Source organism: Silurus meridionalis, chromosome 17, assembly GCF_014805685.1.
Source record: "Silurus meridionalis isolate SWU-2019-XX chromosome 17, ASM1480568v1, whole genome shotgun sequence".
Lineage (NCBI taxonomy): Eukaryota > Metazoa > Chordata > Actinopteri > Siluriformes > Siluridae > Silurus > Silurus meridionalis.
The window spans coordinates 27,344,384-27,365,107 of NC_060900.1; the positions used below are offsets into that span (position 1 = coordinate 27,344,384).

Below are 20,724 nucleotides of genomic sequence, written 5' to 3' on the forward strand. Positions count from 1 at the left end.
TGCTAATTTTAGAGAGTCTTTTATTTTTTTATGGAATTGTTTTAAATGTGAAAAGGCAGCTTTTGACTCCCTACAGCAATTGTGGGATGTAATCAAGGCACAAATTAAGATTTTCTGTCAACAGTACACTCTCAATGTCACGAGAGACATTGCCAGATCTCTGAAAGCTCTGGAGATAGAGACGGTGGAACTCCAACGTTTGGAGGCCACAGGAAATCGAGGGCATATTGAAGCCCTCAAAAACAAAAAAGCCAAAATGAACGACCTTTTGGGTACTGCAGTGCAGGGGGCGCTGGTCCGGTCACGCTTTAAAAGCGTCACTGAGATGGATGCTCCTTCTAAGTTCTTCTTCAGTTTAGAGCAAAAGAATGGACAGAAAAGGTTTATCCATGCTGTGCGGACGGAATCAGGGGATCTCGTATCAGAGCCTTCTGAAATTCGCCAGCAGACAGTCAGCTTCTATTCTAAGCTGTATAGCAGCGAGAGGTCAGGGGCACAGGAGGTGGAAGAGAGCTTCCTTAAAGATCTGCCTAAGCTCACAGAGTCAGTGGCCGGAGAGTTGGACAGGGAGCTGTCACTCTCTGAGCTTCAAGAGGCTCTCCAAGGCATGAAGAATGGGCGGGCGCCAGGAATAGATGGTCTCCCTGTCGAGTTCTTCATGGCATTCTGGGAAGTAATAGGGCAGGATGTGCTGGAGGTTCTGAGGGAGAGTGTGAGGTGGTCAGCTCCCGTCAAGCTGCAGGAGGGCCGTTTTGACCCTGCTGCCAAAAAAGGGAGACCTGACCCAGCTGAAGAACTGGCGCCCAGTGTCGCTACTGTGCACTGACTGCAAGCTGCTGTCGAAAGCATTAGCATCGAGACTGACAAAGGTGATGGAGCAGATCATTCACCATGATCAGACGTACTGTGTCAAATATCGACCTGGCAGGTTAATTTAGTTAAACTTAATTCGTGACATTTTGGATGTCTCCAGGCTATTGGGCGTGAGGACTGGTCTGATTTTTCTAGATCAGGAAAAGGCTTTTGACCGGGTTGAGCATGAATACTTGTGGAAGGTGCTGGAAAGCTTTGGGTTCAACCTCAGTTTCATAGCCATGATCAAGGTGTTGTACAGTGAAATTGGGAGTGTACTGAAGGTAAATGGTGGTTTATGTGCTCCTTTTAGAGTGTACAGAGGGATCAGGCAGGGCTGTTAGCTGTCAGGAATGTTGTACACTCTTGCAATCGAACCTCTTTTAATCAACCTAAGTAGTTCTCTTTCTGGTTTTAATATTTCACGTGCCAATGCTTCACTTTACCTGTCAGCATATGCGGATGACGTGGCAGTAATGGTGGGAACCCAGTCTGATGTGGATGTTTTGTCTGATGTTTTAGAAAGATTTGAATTTTTATCATCAGCAAAAGTAAACTGGGGAAAAAGTGAAGCAGTTTTATTTGGGGAGTGGGGAGGTGGGGAGCCGACACTCCCAGGAGGTTTGGTGTGGAAAAAAGGAGGTTTTAAGTACTTGGGTGTCTACCTGGGAAGTGAGGAGTTTTTAAACAAAAACTGGGAAGGCACTGTAGAGCACATCAAGGGCAGACTGAGCAGGTGGAAGCAGCTGGTTCCAAAGATGTCCTACAGGGGGCGAACGCTGGTGATAAACAACCTGGCAGCGTCGTCTCTGTGGCACAAGCTGGCGTGTGTGGATCCACCACCAAACCTGCTAGCAAACATCCAGGCCCTGCTTGTTGACTTCTTCTGGGATGGTCTGCATTGGATTCCGCAGAGCGTCCTCCATCTGCCCAAGGAGGAAGGGGGGCAAGGGCTGGTCCATCTCGCCAGCAGGACGGCGGCCTTTCGCCTCCAGCTTATCCAGAGACTCTTAACCGGGCCCAGGAAACTGGTATGGAGGACAGCAGCCAGTGGACTTTTGCACATGGCAGGAGGACTGGGGCTGGACAGCACTTTGTCATCTCCGGTGCGACCACCCCCACACTGTCCAGGGCCATGATCGCCTCGGGGACCGTCACACTCCGGGAGCTGGTGAACATCGCGGGGACAGACCTGTCACGAGGGGAAGACCTGGCTGCACATATAGGACTACAATCCCTGCACATAGCTAACCAGCTCCTGCTGAGATGGAGGTCTACATTAACAGCAGAGGAGCGTGTTCAGCTGAAGGACTATGTAATCGGCGAGAGCGGTCCTGCAAAGGAGGAACCCTTTCCCCAGCTGGACATCGCTCCGGACCTCGACGGATGTGGTGGCCCCCTCCTGGAGTGCAGGGGTGAAGGGAAGATGAACTTTGGGACAGTGACGGGGAAGCTGCTCTACAGGGCCTGTGTTAAAGTTTTAAACAAGAAGAAACTGAGTGGGAGGGTGGACACCCAGTGGAGGAATTTTTTTGGTCTTAACAATGATATTAAGCCAGAGTGGAGGGCACTGTACAAAGCACCTTAAAAAGCTGCCGACCTCCAGTGGAGGATTTTACACTGCATTATCTCTGTGAACTCTTTTATTTCTGTTTTAAACCCCAATGTTTTACAAGACTGTCCATTCTGTTCACAGAGAGAAACTGATTTTTCATGCTTTTACTCAATGCTCCAGGTTGCATTCTTTTTCTGAGTTTTTAAATGTATTTTTAGTTCCTTGAATGTGACTTTTACTCTTCAGTGTTTTATTCTGGGTGTTAGGTACAGCAGGAGAAACAGGTTTATGTGTCAGTTGATTAATTTTATTTTTGGTCAAGCTAAAATGGCAATATACCTGAGCAGAAAGAACAAAATGGTTCAAAACACTGACTGTGATGCCATTAGGATCGTCTCCAGACTTACAAAATCCAGGATTGTTGTTGATTTTAACTTTTACAAGAGTATGGGGGATCTGAAGATGTTTGAGACTGTGTGGTGTTGTGGAGAAGCTCTTTGCTTTTTAAAAGAAAGGGAATTGTACTTTGCACCAGAGCTCGGATAAACTTTTACACCCACCCCCATTTTTTAAACTGTCATTGTCTTGTTTTATTAATGTCTATTTAATGTTATATATATTTATTCATTATATTTGACTATTTATCTTTTTATTTAACTTCTATGTCCTAGTACCTGATACCATCCAGGACATAACGTGACTTGTGCTGAGTCTTATGTTAAATAAAGGAGTGTAAAAAGTTTTTTAAAAAGTCTCTCTCTCTCTCTCTCTCTCTCTCTCTCTCTCTCTCTCTCTCTCCTCTCTCTCTCTCTCTCTCTCTCTACCTCTCTCTCTATCTCCCTCTCTCTCTCTCTCTCTCTCCTCTCCTCTCTCTCTCTCTCTCTCTCTCTCTCTCTCTCAGGTAAATATCTCACCTCTCCATCAGGTTTTATTCAGATTATTAATGTTTTATTATTGATGTCTTTTTTATCACTGATGCCATTATAGTTATTAATGTGTTTTGGGGATTACTGATGTTTTTTAATTGGGATATTGATATGTTCTGGGAGTTTTGTGTGATTATTGATTTGTTTCTTTTGATTAGCAGTGTGTTTTGGGGATCATTTATTGTTGTTGCATTTTATTGGATTATTGATGAGTTTTATTTTTATTAGGGGGGGGGTTAATGATGTTTTATTGGAATTGTTAATATGTTTTCTAGCTCTATTGATGCGTTACTGTGATTGGTGATTTTTTTTGGGATTATTGTTGCACCTTTGAGATTACTGATGAATTTTATTGGGACTACTGATAAGATTTTTATGATTATTAATGTTTTCTTTTGTGGTTCGTTTCTCCTTTGCTTATCTGAAATGAAATTAATTACCAGGACTGCAGGGTGAAGGCAAATCCTTACAGATAATTATCACTAGCTGTGTTACCGACTGAGATTTAACACCTCGCCTACTGCTGTATGCCAAACAATAACTAATTAAGCAGAAATTGATCATTTATATAATGAGAAATTGCAGTCAGGTGGATTTTAATAGAAGCATTTTACACTTCATGTGCCAGAGACCTGCAGGGTGCAACGTTCAGCTGCTCAGATGTGGAATGATTTTAGGGGTTTTTTGTGTGTGTGCGTGTGTGTGTGTGTGTGTAGAGAAAGTGAACATGCCTCTAATGGCAGATTTGCACCAGAAGACAGATGACAGCTTCCACCCTCCCTGGACCCCATGCAGTTTGCGTATCGTCCAAACCGTTCCACGGACGATGCTATCTCCACAACCCTTCATCTGGCCCTCACCCACCTGGATAACAAGGACTCTTATGTGCGAATGCTGTTCATTGACTTCAGCTCAGCATTCAACACAATCATTCCTCAGCACCTGATCGAGAAGTTGAACCTTCTGGGCCTGAACACCTCCCTCTGTAACTGGATCCTGGACTTCCTGACTGAGAGACCTCAGTCAGTCCGGATCGGGAACAGCATCTCCAGCACCACCACACTGAGCACTGGGGCCCCCCAGGGCTGTGTGCTCAGCCCACTGCTGTTCACTCTGCTGACTCACGACTGTGTAGCAATGCACAGCTCGAACCACATCATCAAGTTCGCTGATGACACGACCGTGGTGGGTCTAATCAGCAAGAACGACGAGTCAGCATATAGAGAAGAGGTGCAACGGCTAACTGCCTGGTGTGGAGCAAACAACCTGTCTCTGAACGTGGACAAAACGAAAGAGATGGTTGTGGACTTCAGGAGAGCACAGAGCGACCAATCTCCACTGATTATTGATGGATCCTCAGTGGAGATCGTCAAGAGCACCAAATTCCTTGGTGTTCATCTGGCAAACAACCTCACCTGGTCACTTAACACCAGCTCCATCACCAAGAAAGCCCAGCAGTGTCTCTACTTCCTGAGAAGGCTGAGGAAAACCCACCTCCCTCCCCCCATCCTGTCCATGTTCTACAGAGGGACCATTGAGAGCATCTTGAGCAGCTGCATCACTGCCTGGTTTGGGAACTGCACCGTATCGGACCGCAAGTCCCTACAGAGGATAGTGAGGACAGCTGAGAAGATCATCGTAATCTTTCTCCCCTCTATCATGGACATTTACACTACACGCTGCATCCGCAAAGCACACAGCATTGTGGACGACCACACACACCCTCACACACACTTTTACACTTCTACCATCAGGAAAACGGTTCCGAAGCATTCGGCCGCCACAACAAGACTGTGCAACAGTTTCTTCCCACAAGCCATCAGGCTTCTCAACACACAGAACTGAAACGGAACTCTCTCACACACACACACTCACTCAAATGTGTAACGAACTGAAAACATTTTTCCTGGACTTAACACCTAACACACACTCATCACTCATCTCAATCCATTCCACCACCATTCATTTATTTATTATTTATTATTCTTAACAGTACCACTCTCAACTGCTGTTCTTGCACATTTAGGATTTTCATTGTATTATACTGTTTACATGCTGTTTTTGCACCTTCGACTGCTGCTGTATTTTTGCACTACACTGTTTACACTCACTTCTGGGATATAGTTTATATTTTGTATAGTTTTTACAGTTTTCTTGTACAGTACTGTATAATCTAGTATACAGTAGGTTTACTGGTCGGCGCTATATAGGGTTTTGTGTCTTGTCTTGTGTCGTCTGTCTGCACTGTCTGTCTGCACTGTTTGCACCAGGTTGCACTCGATGCACTTTATGTAACTTGTGTTTTAGCTTAATGTTGTTTTGTTGTTTGTTGTTTAGTGTAGCACCAGAGTTCTGGAGAAACGTTGTCTCATTTTTACTGTGTACTGTGTACCACTGTGTATAGTAGAAATGACAATAAAAGCCTCTTGACTTGACTTGACTTGACATCCACGCTGTATATGAGCTGAAGGAGAAACTGGGAGAGTGAGTCGGTCCTGCCTGCAGTTTCTACTGTTAGACCAAAATATTCATCATGCTGACACACACACACACACACACACACACACACTCATAAATTGTTTTTTATATTTATTATATGCTACCATTCTTTGATCCAAATATATGTATATATACTGGACAGTATACTAAATATTTTCTTTGTTTGTTGCAGTTTAGATGATGAAGTTATGATTTGTCCCAGCAAATGACTTGTAATAACACACACACACACACACACACACACACACACACACACACACACACACCCCTAAAAAAAACACTATGCCTGCAAGTGAGAAAAAAATTGCTAAACTATATATTTATATACCGTGTATAAATAGATATTTTCAGCCTGATACTACAATCATTCATTTTTTCTCCCATTAATCCAAACTCAGTCCCCCATAATGACAAAGTAAAAACAGAATGCTAGATATGTTTGTACATGTATTAAAAAAACATCATGTCCATAATTATTTAGATGCTTTACTTAGCACTTAGTTAAAGTTGAAACCTTTGGCATCAATTACAGACTCAAGTCTTTTTTTGATTTCATACGAGCTTTACACACCTGGACTGGGGGATTTTTTTTCGCCATTCTTCAACTCAAATCCTATCAAGCTGAATCAGGTTGGGTGGAAAACGTCAATGGATCGCCACTTTCAGGTCTCTCCAGATATATTCAAGAGGGTTCACGTCAGGGCTCTGGCTGGACCATTCTAGGACCTTCACATAGTCATTGTGTTGTCTTGGCTGTGTGATTAGGGTTGCTGTCATGTATGGAACCTTCAGCCCAGACTGAGGTCCTGAGTGCTGTAGAGCAGGTTATTATTGAAGATATTTCTGTACTTTGCTTCATTCCACTTTCCCTCAACCCTGACCAGTCTCCAAGTTCCTGCTGCTGAAAAAAGAAACCACAGCATGGTGCTGTTATCTTCATGTTTTACTGTTGGGATGGTGCCTGGTTTTCTCCAGACATAACATTTGGAAATGAGGCCAAACAATCTTGGTTTCATCAAACCAGAGAATCTTGTTCCTCACAATTCGAGAGAGCTTCAGGTGCCTGTCGCTAAACTCTAAGCAGGCTTCCATCAAGGAGAAGCTTCCGTCTAGCCATTCTGCCATAAAGCCCAGATTGGTGGAGGGCTGCAGACATTTTTTGTAGCCTTCCCCAGATCTGTGCCTTTCACCAATTCCGTCTTGGAGCCCTGCACGCAGGTCTTTTAACCTCATGCCATGGTTCATAGAGAGGTGTGTGTCTTTCCAGATCATGTCTAATCAATAAACATGTAGTCAAGGTGTAGAAGAATCTCAGCACTAATCAAGAGAACTGGGAGGCACCTGAGATCATTTTCAAGTGTTGTTGCGAAGGGTCTGAATACTTATGGACAAAAAAACAACATTTATTTAAAAGCTGGAGCTTTTCCCAGAAGACTCTTGGTGTCCAGAGTTAATTGCACACTGGAGATTTTACCAACAGTGTTCTTGTGTGTGTGTGTGTGTGTGTGTGTGTGTGTGTGTGTGTGTGTGTTTTCCAGGGGCTCATTCTCTGAGGTAAGAGTGGCTGAACACTGCCGCACACACAAGCGTGTAGCGATCAAATGCATCCGCAAAAAGGCCTTTAAGGGTAAAGAGTCCATGCTGGAAAATGAGATTGCTGTATTACGCAGGTAAGTAGACAATGTGTGTGCGTGTGTGTTATTACAAGTCATTTGTTGGGACAAATCATAACTTCATCATCTAAACTGCAACAAGAAAATATTTAGTATGCTGTCCAGTATATATACATATATTTGGATCAAAGAATGGTAGCATATAATAAATATAAAAAACAATTATAATACTTATAATAATAATAAACTCTATAGTTATAACATTTAAGACATTCTATACAAATTGTGAGGCAACATACAACAACTGTAAGGCAACACTCTGTGAAAAAAAAATACATAAATGACTGGAAATGTTGTGTGTCCCAATACTTTTGACAAATAGTGCTGCTTGATAACACAATGGAAGAAAAGTGCTGTCTGACATCTTCCACATTCACAAGCTCACAGGTGAACTACAATTTTCCTCTGATGGACACTTAAACTGTGAAGTTCAAACATCTCCCCAAATGGCATTTTTTTGTTTTGTAATAATCAGTAAAATAATTTTTTTTCCCCCTCTTTCTCATGATTGTGTTGAATCTTATACTTGGGCAACTGTAAATTAAAACTCACTAAAAGTATATTTCCGTTTTTGCCCCCAGGGAACCAGGCTACTGATTTATCCACCCGGGATTTTCAAGTCAAAAAGACATACATACATAACCATTCATGCAAAAATGGTTGCAAATGCATATGTAGCAACATTTACATATTAAATAAATAGATAAATAAATAAATACTTTGTATATACTAATGTTGATAATTATGCGTACCTGCATATATATAAAGTTTATATATTTATATTTTATTGCACGCATTTACCAACATTATCTGAACAGATTCATGCTTTATTTTTTTAGAATCAAACACGAAAATATCATTTCCCTGGAGGAGACGTTCGAGACGCCTGCAAAACTGTATTTGGTAATGACACTGTGAGTGGACCTGTTCAATAAACACAGAGCTTAGCACAGTGTCCAGTTTCTGTGGAAGAATTTGACACGGGATTTCACGTCATTCTGCCGTTCGTTCCAGCCTTCATGTAGCCTTAATGTAAACACTGGACGAACTAATATGGAGAACAAACTAACCCCTGTGTAAAGAAAGATACATCGCATCGGTCTGTTGGTGGAGATTCTTCTGTCTTGCGATGCTCCAGTGAAGTAATTCAGACAGACGAAAGCACTTGTGTGAAACCTAAACTCCTAAAGTGGAAACACTGGTCATTAAAAGCTACCAGGGAATTTAAAGTGTTTTTCAGACGATTCACACTCTCGCTTTATCCCTATTAGTCTAAACAAGATCTCCCCTCGTCCTTCTCTCTTCTCTCACTTGAAACGCTTGATCCAAATCTAATGACATAAGGCCTAAAAAAGCTAATACGAGGCATCTCTACAACTATATAGACAAAGAGGTGTGGATTCATATGTGCTTTTTGAACAGCCCAGTACATAATACCCATAATGTGTTATGAATAATCTCCACTCTTCTGGGAAGATGTTCTACTAGATTTTCAGTGTGGAAATTTGTGCTCATTCAGTCACAAGGATGTGGGTTGGTAGAGTTAAGTTATTGATGTAGGTGAGGTGAGGAGGCCTGGGGTGCAACATTAATTCATATTCATTAGGGTTGAGATCAGAGCTCTATAGCAGGGGATCTCCACTCCAACTCATGGAAAGCAGATCTTTATGGAGCTGGCTTTGTGCACAGAGACATTGTCATGCTGGAACAGGTTTGGGTCTCCTAGTTCAAGGTTAAATTTCACGCTTTAGCATTGAAATGATTAGATATTAATATTATATATTAAAAAGCGCATGATTACTATCATAACTGAAGGAAATTTACATACTTATGCATATGCATATGCAAGGGTGGGTGAATCCAACAAATAATTAGGCTACGGTAATAACTAGAGTTTAAACGATAGTGGATTTTACCAATACCGATATTCGGTCGGATCGTACTCGCTTTTAAAATGGATACTGCATAAAAAAATCAACATAACACTCCCTGTAAAATAGTACTGAACTTGATTATAGACAAAAAACACAAAAAAAACAGAACTGACTTATGAAAATGTTTTAAAGGAAATAAACATGAACATATTTTTTTTAATAAATATAATTATATGATGAATAAATTACAAATAATAAATATTATATAGTGCTCTTCGTAACACTACTACCAAACTTTATTATCAAATGATGTGATATGAGTAAAATATATAAACATTACATTTTCTATATATGTTTCTGACATTGTTCAGAGGGCCGTTCCAAATGTGGGGGCCAATAAAAACCATAATGTTATCTACTAGTTGTCAAAGGTGTTATTATGGTCTCTAATTCACTAGACATAACATGGCACCATTTAAAATCCAACAAATTATTAGTGGAGACTTACAGGGTTACACTATTTCAGTTTCCATTTAAACTTTGAAACCAATGAAACATTCTGATGGGTTCTGTTGCTTTTTTTGGACAAAGGAGGATGGTAAAGAGGGAACAGTCATAACCACTGTAACAAATCCGTGACTTCCCTAACCTCCATTACATGTTAGAAAATGGATATAAAAAACATGATGTAATGCAACAATGCAACAAATCAGTGTGAAATAAAAGGGACCTATGGACACCATGCTTTGTTACTTACACATAAATTTCCCACATTCTATTGTCCTGCGTAATGCTCTGTTCTTGCCTTAGGGTGACTGGAGGTGAGCTGCTGGACCGAATTCTGAAACAGGGCAGCTACACAGAGAAGGATGCTAGCCATGTCATCCTGCAAGTCCTGAAAGCCGTCAAGTACCTCCAGCAAGACATCATACACAGGGACCTGAAGGCAATTCAACAATGAGCATGATTTATAATATCTAAAGTATTGTTATTATAACAGTGATTATGTAATTTGGGTAATATGTCATCTAACAAGTAGAAATCAAGGTATCCATTATGCCTCTATTAGCCACAGGATTGTGAGTTTAACACTAAAACACTCGATCGTTATGCAGAGAGCTCATACTTTCCATTTGCATATAAGTAATATTTGTTTCCCAGCAGGAGAACCTGCTATATGAAACTCCTTTCCAAGATTCTAAAATCGTCCTTAGTGACTTTGGGCTGTCGAAAATAGCAGATCAGGGCTTCTTGTCCACTGCTTGTGGAACTCCTGCTAATGTAGGTAAGAGATACTCATAAACCTGTATTACATTTAATTGACTGTGTCTGATAAACTGTTCTAGTAAGTTTATTTTCAAAATAAACTGAGATGATTATCGGTAATACGAACTGTGGACTAGAAACTTGTGGCTTGTGGCAGCTGTGTAACATCATCTGTCAGCTATTACATTAAATGTAATATTTATCTCGATCAGAATTGAATAGCATCCGAATATTTTTCTCACAAATTTTCTCTCAAATTAGTAACGACTGAAACGGCAAGTGTTCGCATGTAGAAATAATCAGTACAGTATCTCACCAAAAAAGTGAGTACATCCCTCACATTTATAACAGATATATAACTAAGTCGAGTCCTCATGCTGTGTGTCAGATGCAGAAGCTGCTTCTGAAGACGGCCTGTCCAAAAGCATAAATTACTGGAACCATGTCCTGTGGTCTGATGAGAGCAAGATAAACTTGTTTGGCTCAGATGGTGTCCAACATGTGTGGTGACACTCTGGTGAGGAGCACAAAAAAAACTGTCTTGCCTACAGTCAAACATGGTGGTGGTAGCATCATGTTCTGGGGCTGCATGAGTGGTGCTGGTACTGAGGAGCTGAGGTTCCCTTTCAGGAACTCGAGCTGCGTCGAAACGCTTTGCTGAAGCGCCTGAGTGTTCATGCTCTGAATAACGTGTGTAATCAGTCAAAAATTGGACGATGGTCATCACCGATGAGGTGACATCACGACCAGGAGTATAAAATGCATATGAGAGAAGCCAGCGCCAGTTTCTGTATTACGGGGGGGGGATGTTGCTTGCTTGAGTGCGGAGCATGCAAGATCGGTTCTCGAAGAGGGAGCCGATTGTGTTCACTGTGCTCGCATGTCTTTGCGCTCGCTCCGCGCTCGCTCGGCTCTTTTCGATGAAATGGGTGCTCTAACTCCTTCCGGGGCCGGTCCCGCTCTCGCCGAGGCAGAGCGTCATGCCAGATCCTGGGGTTTGCAGTTGGACTTTGCAGAGGGTTTCGAGACGGGTTTTTCCCTATCTCCAGCCTCACCTGCTCGGTCTAGCGCTTGCTCGCAGGATTCGGAAGCACGCCTTTCGGCGGATTCGGATGCGATACGGAAGCCGAGGAGCTTTCAGAGGTTGTAACATGTGATGTTGCCAAGCTCGATATAACTTGGCAGGCTCATGAGCAGGAAGTGCTTTCATCTAGTAAATTAGATGAGCCCTTTCTGACACCCGTGTCGCAACCGCCGCGTAGGGGTCTTCCATTTTTTCCCGATCTACACACCGAGGTGTCTAGGTCATGGGTTAAACCTTACTCGGCCCGCCCCTTCACCCCCACTTCTACTGTGTATTCCCACATTTTTGGGCAGAAAGAATATGGTTATGAGGCTATGCCTCAGGTTGAAGAGACACTTGCCACCTATCTCTCTCCCGGAGTCGTCTCTTCCCTTAAGACCCCGACATTACCCACAAAGCCCCTACGCAATACTTCTGCGCTCGTGGGTAAAGCCTATGCTTCAGCGGGTCAAGCTGCTGCTTCCCTGCACACCATGGCAGTGTTGCAGGCATATCAGGCTGACCTGCTGCGTGAATTGGATGTGGGGGGTGCCGTGGACGGCCGTTTTGATGAGCTGCGCCGTACGGCGGATCTGGCTCTCAGAGCCACTAAGGAGACCGCTAGGGCCATTGGCCAGTCTATGGCTGCCCTGGTGTCTACAGAAAGGCACCTGTGGCTTACACTGTCAGACATGTCTGATAGGGACAGGGCTGTATTGCTGGACACGCCGCTGACTCCTTCTGGCGTTTTCGCCGATTCTGTACATTTAATGGTTAACGCCCTGTCCCGGCCCCCTCAGGGACCTGGTTTGTTAACCCTGCCACCCCCGGTGCTTCAGGGCACGGCCAGCTCCAGCGAGCTCTCTCCTTGGTCTCCACCCGGCATCGCTGTGGTCCAGGAGATCTTGCCTCCCCTAGAGCCGTCTCAGAGTGCTGCCTGGGCTCTGGGTGTTCCGGAGGTCAGTCTCGAGAGGCTAATACCCCTGAGGCATTTTCTGGGAGCTTGGAAAGCTCTCCCAGATATGTCTCGGTGGGTCCTGCGTACTGTAGAGCGGGGTTACTCGATTCAGCTCGGGTCTCCTCTGCCCCGTTTTCACGGGGTTCTTCCCACTCTGGTGGGACGACAGCAGGCTCTGGTCATGGAACAGGAAGTAGACACCCTCCTGAGGAAGGGGGCCATCGAGGTGGTCCCTCCATCAGAATGAGAGTCCGGGTTCTACAGCCGGTACATTATAGTTCCCAAGAAGGACAGTGGGTTGCGTCCTATTTTAGATCAACATCAGCTGAACCACTCTCTCATGCGACTCAGGTTCAAGATGCTGACCCTCAAGCAGGTCATGCTTTAAATCAGATCCGGGGACTGGTTTGTCACGGTAGATCTAAGAGACGCATACTTTCATGTGTCCGTCCTACCTTCTCACAGGAGATTCCTGAGGTTCGCTTTTGGGGCTAAAGCTTACCAATTTCGGGTTCTTCCATTTGGCCTTGCCCTTTCACCCCGTACTTTCACGAAATGTGTGGATGCGGCTCTGGTTCCCCTAAGGTCTCAGGGCATCCGTATCCTCAACTACACCGACGATTGGTTGATCCTAGCTCAGTCAGAGCAGCTGGCGGTCCGGCATCAAAATGTCGTTCTCGCCCACATGAAGGCTTTGGGGTTTCGGCTGAACGCCGGGAAGAGTGTGCTTTCTCCTGTACAGAGAAACACCTATCTTGGTTTCATATGGGATTCGACTACTTTGCATGCGGAGCTTTCTCCTGCCCGCATTGTGGCCATCCTTGCGGCCGTTGGGGAGGTCAGAGAAGGGCAGAATCTCACTGTCAAGCAGTTCCAGAAACTGCTAGGGCTTATGGCAGCTGCGTCCAGTGTGAATCCACTTGGCCTGCTGTACATGAGGCCCCTTCAGTGGTGGCTCAGGACCCATGGGTTCTCACAGAGAGGCAATCCCCGCCGCACCATCAAGGTCACGCGGCGATGCCTACGTGCCTTAGATGTTTGGAGAGATCCCCAGTTCCTATCTCTAGGCCCTGTGCTGGGAGTCCCCGGTCGTCGCTTAATGCTAACGACGGATGCGTCCCTCACAGGGTGGGGAGCAGTCATAAATGGTCGCTCCGCCAGAGGTCTGTGGGAGAGGCCCCATCTACTGTGGCACATCAATTGTCTAGAGATGCTGGCCGTGCTTCTAGCTCTGAAGAATTTCCTCTCAGACCTCAGAGGTCACCACGTGTTGGTCCGTATGGACATGGTCTCTTACATCAACTATCAAGGAAGCCTGCGCTCGCGCCCTATGTGCAGGCTAGCGCACCAGGTCCTCCTTTGGGCCCGGGGGAAACTCCTCTCTGTGAGGGCAGTTTACATCCCAGGCCGGTTGAACGAGGCAGCAGACGCCCTGTCGAGGCAGGGGATGAGGCCCAGGGAATGGCGGGGAATGGCAAACCAGGTTTGGAAGAAATTCGGAAGAGCCCAGGTGGATCTGTTCGCGTCTTGAGAGATGTCGCACTGTCCCCTCTGGTTCTCCCTTACGCCTCCAGGCGCTCTGGGGCTGGATGCCATGTCTCAGGCGTGGCCGAGGCTGCATCTGTACGCTTTCCCCCCCGTCGTGCTGCCTCCGGGAGTTCTGGAGAGAGTTCGCCGGGATGGAGTCGGTCTCCTCCTGGTAGCTCCAAGGTGGCCGCGCAAACCATGGTTCGCAGGCATGGTGTCTCTTCTCAAGCACCCTCCGTGGGAGATTCCTCTGAGGAGGGACCTCCTTTCTCAGCTAGGGGGTGCCGTATTTCACCCCCGCCCAGAGCTGTGGAGGCTGTGGCTGTGGCCCATGAGGGGGCACGGCTCCGAGGTTCTGGTCTATTCACCGAGGTGGTAGAGACCATTCTCTACTCCAGAGCTCCCTCCACTAGGAGGTCGTATGCCGCCAGGTGGCGCCTGTTCTGCTCGTGGTGTGAGCACCACCAGCTGGATCCAGTCCACTTCCCAGTTGGTTCAGTGCTGGATTTTTTTCCAGGGACAGTTCGCCAAGGGGTTGGCTCCGTCCACCCCAAAAGTCTTCGCGTCTGCCATTTCGGCCAATCATGCCCCTGTGGCCGGGCAATCTCTGGGCAGAGACCCCTTTGTAACGCGTTTTCTCTGCGGCACCCGGCGGTTAAGGCCCCGGTACGGCCCAAATTTGCCTGGGTGGGACCTGGCCGTCATTTTGGGGGCCCTTTCTGAGCCCCCTTTCAAACCTCTAGCCGAGGCATCTTGGAGGCACCTTTCTATCAAAACCGCGTTCTTGTTGGCCATCTGCTCTATAAAAAGAGTAGGGGACCTGCAGGCCTTGTCTGTGGCCCCCTCCTTCCTGGAGTTTACCCCAGGTATGGCTGGTGCCCTCCTTTACCCCCATACAGGCTACATCCCCAAGGTGCCCTCGGTCGTCCCACGGCCCGTTAGACTACAGGCATACAGGCATTAGCCCGTTAGACTACAGGCATGCTATCCCTCTCCATTCCAGGCCTCAGACCAGGAGAAGCTCAACCGGCTCTGCCCGGTGCGTGCTCTGGACACTTACGTCCACAGGACGGGTCCTTGGAGAATGTCCCATTAGCTGTTCGTCTGCTACGGTCCTCCCAAGAGAGGCTTGCCTGCTAATAAGCAGACTCTGAGCAGGTGGATTGTTGACGCTATCACGTCATCTTATGAGTCCTCCCTTCGGGATCAGAGCTCACTCCACCCGGAGTGTGGCTGCCTCTAAGTCTTGGTCCTTGGGAGTTCCCCTCCAAGACATATGTGACGCTGCGGGTTGGTCCACCCCACTGACCTTTGTGCGGTTCTATAACCTGGACCACAGTGCCGCTCCTGGCCCCTCGGTCCTCCTCTAGCTGTGGTCACATACACACTGGGCAGGGTCTGGTCAGTCTGGAGTGATTGGACACTCGTTCCCAAAGCGTTTCGACGCAGCTCGAGTTCCTGAAAGGGAACGTCTCTAGGTTACGTATGTAAACCCAGTTCCCTGAGGGAACCAGGTGCTGCGTCTCTGTGCTACACCTCCAGCGTCCCTGCAGTGCTTCCTTCTCCCTTTCAGAAGCTGCCACTGGCTTCTCTCGTATGCGTTTTATACTCCTGGTCGTGACGTCACCTCATCGGTGACGGCCAGCATCCAATTTTTGACTGATTACACACGTTATTAAGAGCATGAACACTCAGGCGCGTTCCTAAAGCGCTTTGACGCAGCGCCTCGTTCCCACAGGGAACTAGGGTTACATACGTAACCTAGAGACGTTCATTTAGGGTAACATGGATTCTAACATTTACTGGGACATTTTGAAGCAGAGCATGATGAAAACACACCACTAAGATAAAAACTGCCTTGCTGAGTAAGCTGAAGGTGAAGGTGATAAAGTGGCCAAGTATGTCTCCAGAGCTGAACCCTATTGAGAACCTGTTGGGATCCTCAAGCGGAAGGTGAAGAAGCTCCATGTGTCTAAAATCCAGCAGCTCTGTGACGTCATTATGGAGGAGTGGAAGAGGATCCCAGCAACAACCTGTGCAGCTCTGGTCAATTCCATACCCAGGAGGATTAAAGTAGTGCTGGATAACAATGTGCTCACACACAATATTCACACTTTGAACACATGTTCACTGAGGGTGTACTCACTTTTGTTAGCAGTTATTTAGACAATAATCAGTAAATCTGTACTGCTACAGAAGCTGCACATTGACTCTAAAATATATCCAAGTTTCCAGTATTGAGCCAAACTGACAAGATTAGGGAAAGATTTTTAAACCATATTCAGCGTAATTGTCACTTACAATGGTAGCTAACATGCTAACATCAGATAACCTGACAGGATTTGAGTAAATTGTTCATAAATCATATTTATAGTAGAATTCATGGATGCTCATAAACCACACCGATAATAACAACAAGCTTCTTTTAATGACGGTAAGGAAGCTAATCTGAAATTTCTGTGAGGATTTTTTAAAATAAAATATTCATAAATGCTAAAAATGTATACTCATTAGAATAGCTAGCTTGCTAAAAGTAACTAACTTGACATGATTTCTAATATAGGGATATACACTTATGTTGATTGCTAGCTTGGTGCTATGTTGCAGCTAACCTGACATGATTTCTACAAAGGAGTTAAAGTCATATTCATAAATTCTTTTAAGTATTGATCGCTAGCTTGCAAACATCAGCTGACCTGACAGGATTTGTATTTTTATGTATGTTTATAAAGGTTTCTGAAATTTATGACATGTACAACATAATAACATAATATTTCACATAATATTTATGAGCCATATTAATAAATGCTCAATCTCAAATTATTTCTGTGTGTGTGTGTGTGTGTGTGTGTGTGTGTGTGTGTGTGTGTGTGGCTTCTAAGCTTCTACAAGAGAAGACATATGTTAAAGAAGTAGACTTGTGGGCCATGGGTGTGATTTCATTTATTTTGTAAGTAAAAATATAAATAAAATATTGTATTTCAGATGATATGTGATATAAATTTATTAGAGATAAACTGAGTATAAATACATAGTTGATTTTAATGTCAGTAATACAGTATACAGACAAAAGTATGTGGACACCTGACCATAAGACATGGTCCTTCCTTCCACATTTAGTCCCCATTTGCTGTTATAATAACCTTAGAAAAGATGTTAGATCTAGATTTTGGAGTGTGTTTGTGGAGATTTGTGGAGATTCCTTCAGCTACAAGGGTGTTAGTAAACCAAGGAGGCCTGGGATACAGGAACATTGTCATGCTGAAACAGGTTTGGGTTTCATAGTTCATATCAAGTGAAAATTGCTACTGCATTGAAAATACGTCCTACACAATTGTGTTACTTTGTGGTAACAGTTTGGGTGGAAAAGGAAAAACACAATTGGCTCGAAAATCAGGTGTTCCGATACTTTTGGAAACATAGTACATCCATAATATCCATATAACTTCAGATCTAGATTAGATTAAGATTATGTCAGGGTCATAAACATCCATCATCTATGTCTCTTCATAGAAGAGTATTGGAACTTACAAACACACCTCTGTACACAAAGCATGACCTATAAATAAAGACGGTTTCCTCATGTAGGATTGAAAGAACTTGACTGCCCAGGCCTCCTCAACAAGCATCAATTCCTGACCTTACTAGTGATCTTGTGGCCAAACGAACACACATCCTTACAGCCACGCCTCAAAATCTTGTGGATCGCCTTCCCAGAAGAGTGGAGGTTGTTATGACAGGAAAGAAAGGGCTGTAGTTTTGGACATTGACGTACTGCAATGGTGTATGATGTATCTTGTATCTCTCCAGGCTGTGTGGTATCCTCCATTGTACGATGATAGCGACACCGAACTCTACAAACAGATCATAGAAGCAAAGGTTGAGTTCGACTCGCCGTATTGGGACGACATCTCAGATTCAGGTACATGCAAAACACAGACTTATTTATAAACCTAATTACACTTTATAGCAAAAGTATTGGGACACCTGAGTTTTCCAGCCATATGTGATTCTTCTCCAATTAGCACAAAGTTTGAGGCACACAATTTTATAGGATGTCTTTGGATTCGGTAGTAAGAGACCCAGACCTATTCAAGCTAGCAATGCCCCTGTGCACAAAGCCAGATCCATGAGGATCTGACCTCCTGTTATAGAGCACAAAAACCTATTGAACACCTTTTAAAATGAATGTGAATGTGCACCCCATGCCTCCTCACCTCACCTTCATCAGTACCTGACTTCACTTACTTGCTGAATGAGCACAAAACTCCAAAATGTAGTAAATCTTCCCAGGAGAGTGGAGGTTATAATTACAGCAAATAAGGAATAAATGTGGAATAGGATATCCGAAAAGAAGCACATATCAATCTTATAATCAGTTGTCCACAAACTTTTGTCTATATAGTGCATGTCATGGTAAGTGTATACATTTTTACATATTTACATTTTAAGAACTGATTTAGACATGTAGGTTTATGCTAAACTGGATTCCATATGCTTTTTAATGATTATAATCTGCTATTTATGTATCTATCCAGTCTTTTAACACGCTACAATCCGCCACGCTCCCTAAGATCTCAAAACTCTGGGCTTCTAGTAGTTCCTAGAATAGCAAAGTCCACTAAAGGTGGTAGAGCATTTTCACATTTAGCTCCTAAACTCTGGAACAGTCTTCCTGACAGTGTTCGGGGCTCAGACACACTCACCCAGTTTAAGTGTAGATTAAAAACATATCTTTTTAGCAAAGCCTACACATAACACACATCACATCATAACCTTGTGCTCCAGAACATCTGATCACATGCACATTATCAACTTGTGCTGTTAATATCATGAACAGCAGCTACGCTAATTCCTCTCCACTGCTTCTCTTTCTCTCCCCATCCCGAGACACCCTGAGGTTTGGCCAGCTCCAGTCACTTCCCACCATCTTGATGATTACGGACCTTTGAAGAAGTAGATGCCGAACTCACAAACATCCCGAACCATCTAGAGACGTACCAGTGCCATTTGGATCCCGCTACATGTGTGGAGTTTGACATTGGACCTCCTGAAGTGTTTAAAGGCTCTGGCATGGAGAAGCTGATGCTGGATCTGTGATGATCACAAATGTTGAGCTTATAAAACTCGGAGCTACTAACCATATAGACTGTATGAGACTGTAGAAAGAACATCACTTATAATCTTATACTCCAGTAATCATGTTAGTTCTCACTCTCCAGTGTTCTGTATTGTTGAAAGATTTATGATCAAACTCTTGATGTCACCCAGATGAGGATGGGTTCCCCTTTTGAGTCTGGTTCCTCTCAAGGTTTCTTCCTCATAACATCTAAGGGAGTTTTTCCTTGCCACAGTCGCCACGGCTTGCTCATCAGGGACAAATTCACACCATTCACCTTCACTGTTGATTTGTGTAAAGCTGCTTTGAGACAATGTCTGTTGTGAAAAGCGCTATACAAATAAACCTGACTTGACTTGACTTGACTATTTGTAGCCTTTTTTGAAAAAAACCCTGATTGAAACTCTGCATGTTAAGACCTTAAAATTGTGATATTTATTCAGGGAAAAAGGAAAACGTCTCATAGCAACTTATTACTAAAATCCTAATGTTTTTATTTTAGTAATACGCTTGTGATGGTGAAGAAAACTGCGGAATTCATTGGAATTCTTCATACGGGTTATTTAATACGGGATTTTACTTTCCCAACTTTCCAGCAACGAATATAATATGGGCAAAAATGATTACTCCATAGAGAAATAAAGTTAATGGGATTTTCTTAATAAATAAATAAATCAACAAATAAACAAACAAACCAACAAATTAATAAATATTCACATGCACATTCTGAAGGAACAGACAGAGAGAGAGAGAGAGAGAGAGAGAGAGAGAAAGACATGGTGTGTTCTTTACATAAGAATAGGTAACTGAAGATGTTTACATAGAGCTTTAAACAGGCTTTAACGACCCCTGTAATTAGCACTAGCGTGTTTTCTAAAAATAGAGAGTTTGCCCAGTAAACATGGGGTCACTGAGTTCGGATTCTGGAGTATGAATTCCAGAACCCAGATATCTGGACCACTGATCTGAAATATATAGATGAGTCTAATTGCCAGTGACGCTGCTTTTTTTTTTTCAGCATTTTTCATAAAGCGATCCTGATGAAGCCACGCAGGCCGACAATGAACAGAGTCGGTCTTTGTTTGTATTAGCTCTGTTGCAACCGAATTAAAACCGGAGCTCGGGTATGCGTGGAATCTCGATCAGGGAATAGGGAGATAAGACGAATCGCAGCATGTTCCCTGCTCGAGAATGGCAATCATCTCCAGGACAAAACGTCCGTACCACGAACATACAAATAACGAGCATCACCTCCTAGCACAGCGACAGACTGAGATTTGCCTAACACAAAAAACAAACCGGAATGGTAAATTGCTGCACGGTAATGAAGGAGAGAACCGGGGCCAAGCTTGGATCCAGCACATTCTCCTTCACTTTTGAGATGGACATCTGGTTTTCCTCTACTTAATAAT

At 44.1% G+C, this 20,724-nt stretch overlaps 1 protein-coding gene across 1 annotated transcript; it reads left to right on the top strand.

Annotated features, from left to right (window-relative positions):
* The first annotated feature begins 1,987 nt into the window (after window positions 1–1,987).
* Window positions 1,988–19,778, top strand: pnck (pregnancy up-regulated nonubiquitous CaM kinase). The gene is given in 10 exon segments (XM_046871971.1): window positions 1,988–2,321; window positions 5,775–5,817; window positions 7,371–7,502; window positions 8,345–8,419; window positions 10,190–10,325; window positions 10,541–10,664; window positions 14,423–14,430; window positions 17,076–17,147; window positions 18,004–18,115; window positions 19,756–19,778. Coding segments are annotated over 10 exon segments (1,059 nt in total).
* Window positions 19,779–20,724: the final 946 nt, after the last annotated feature.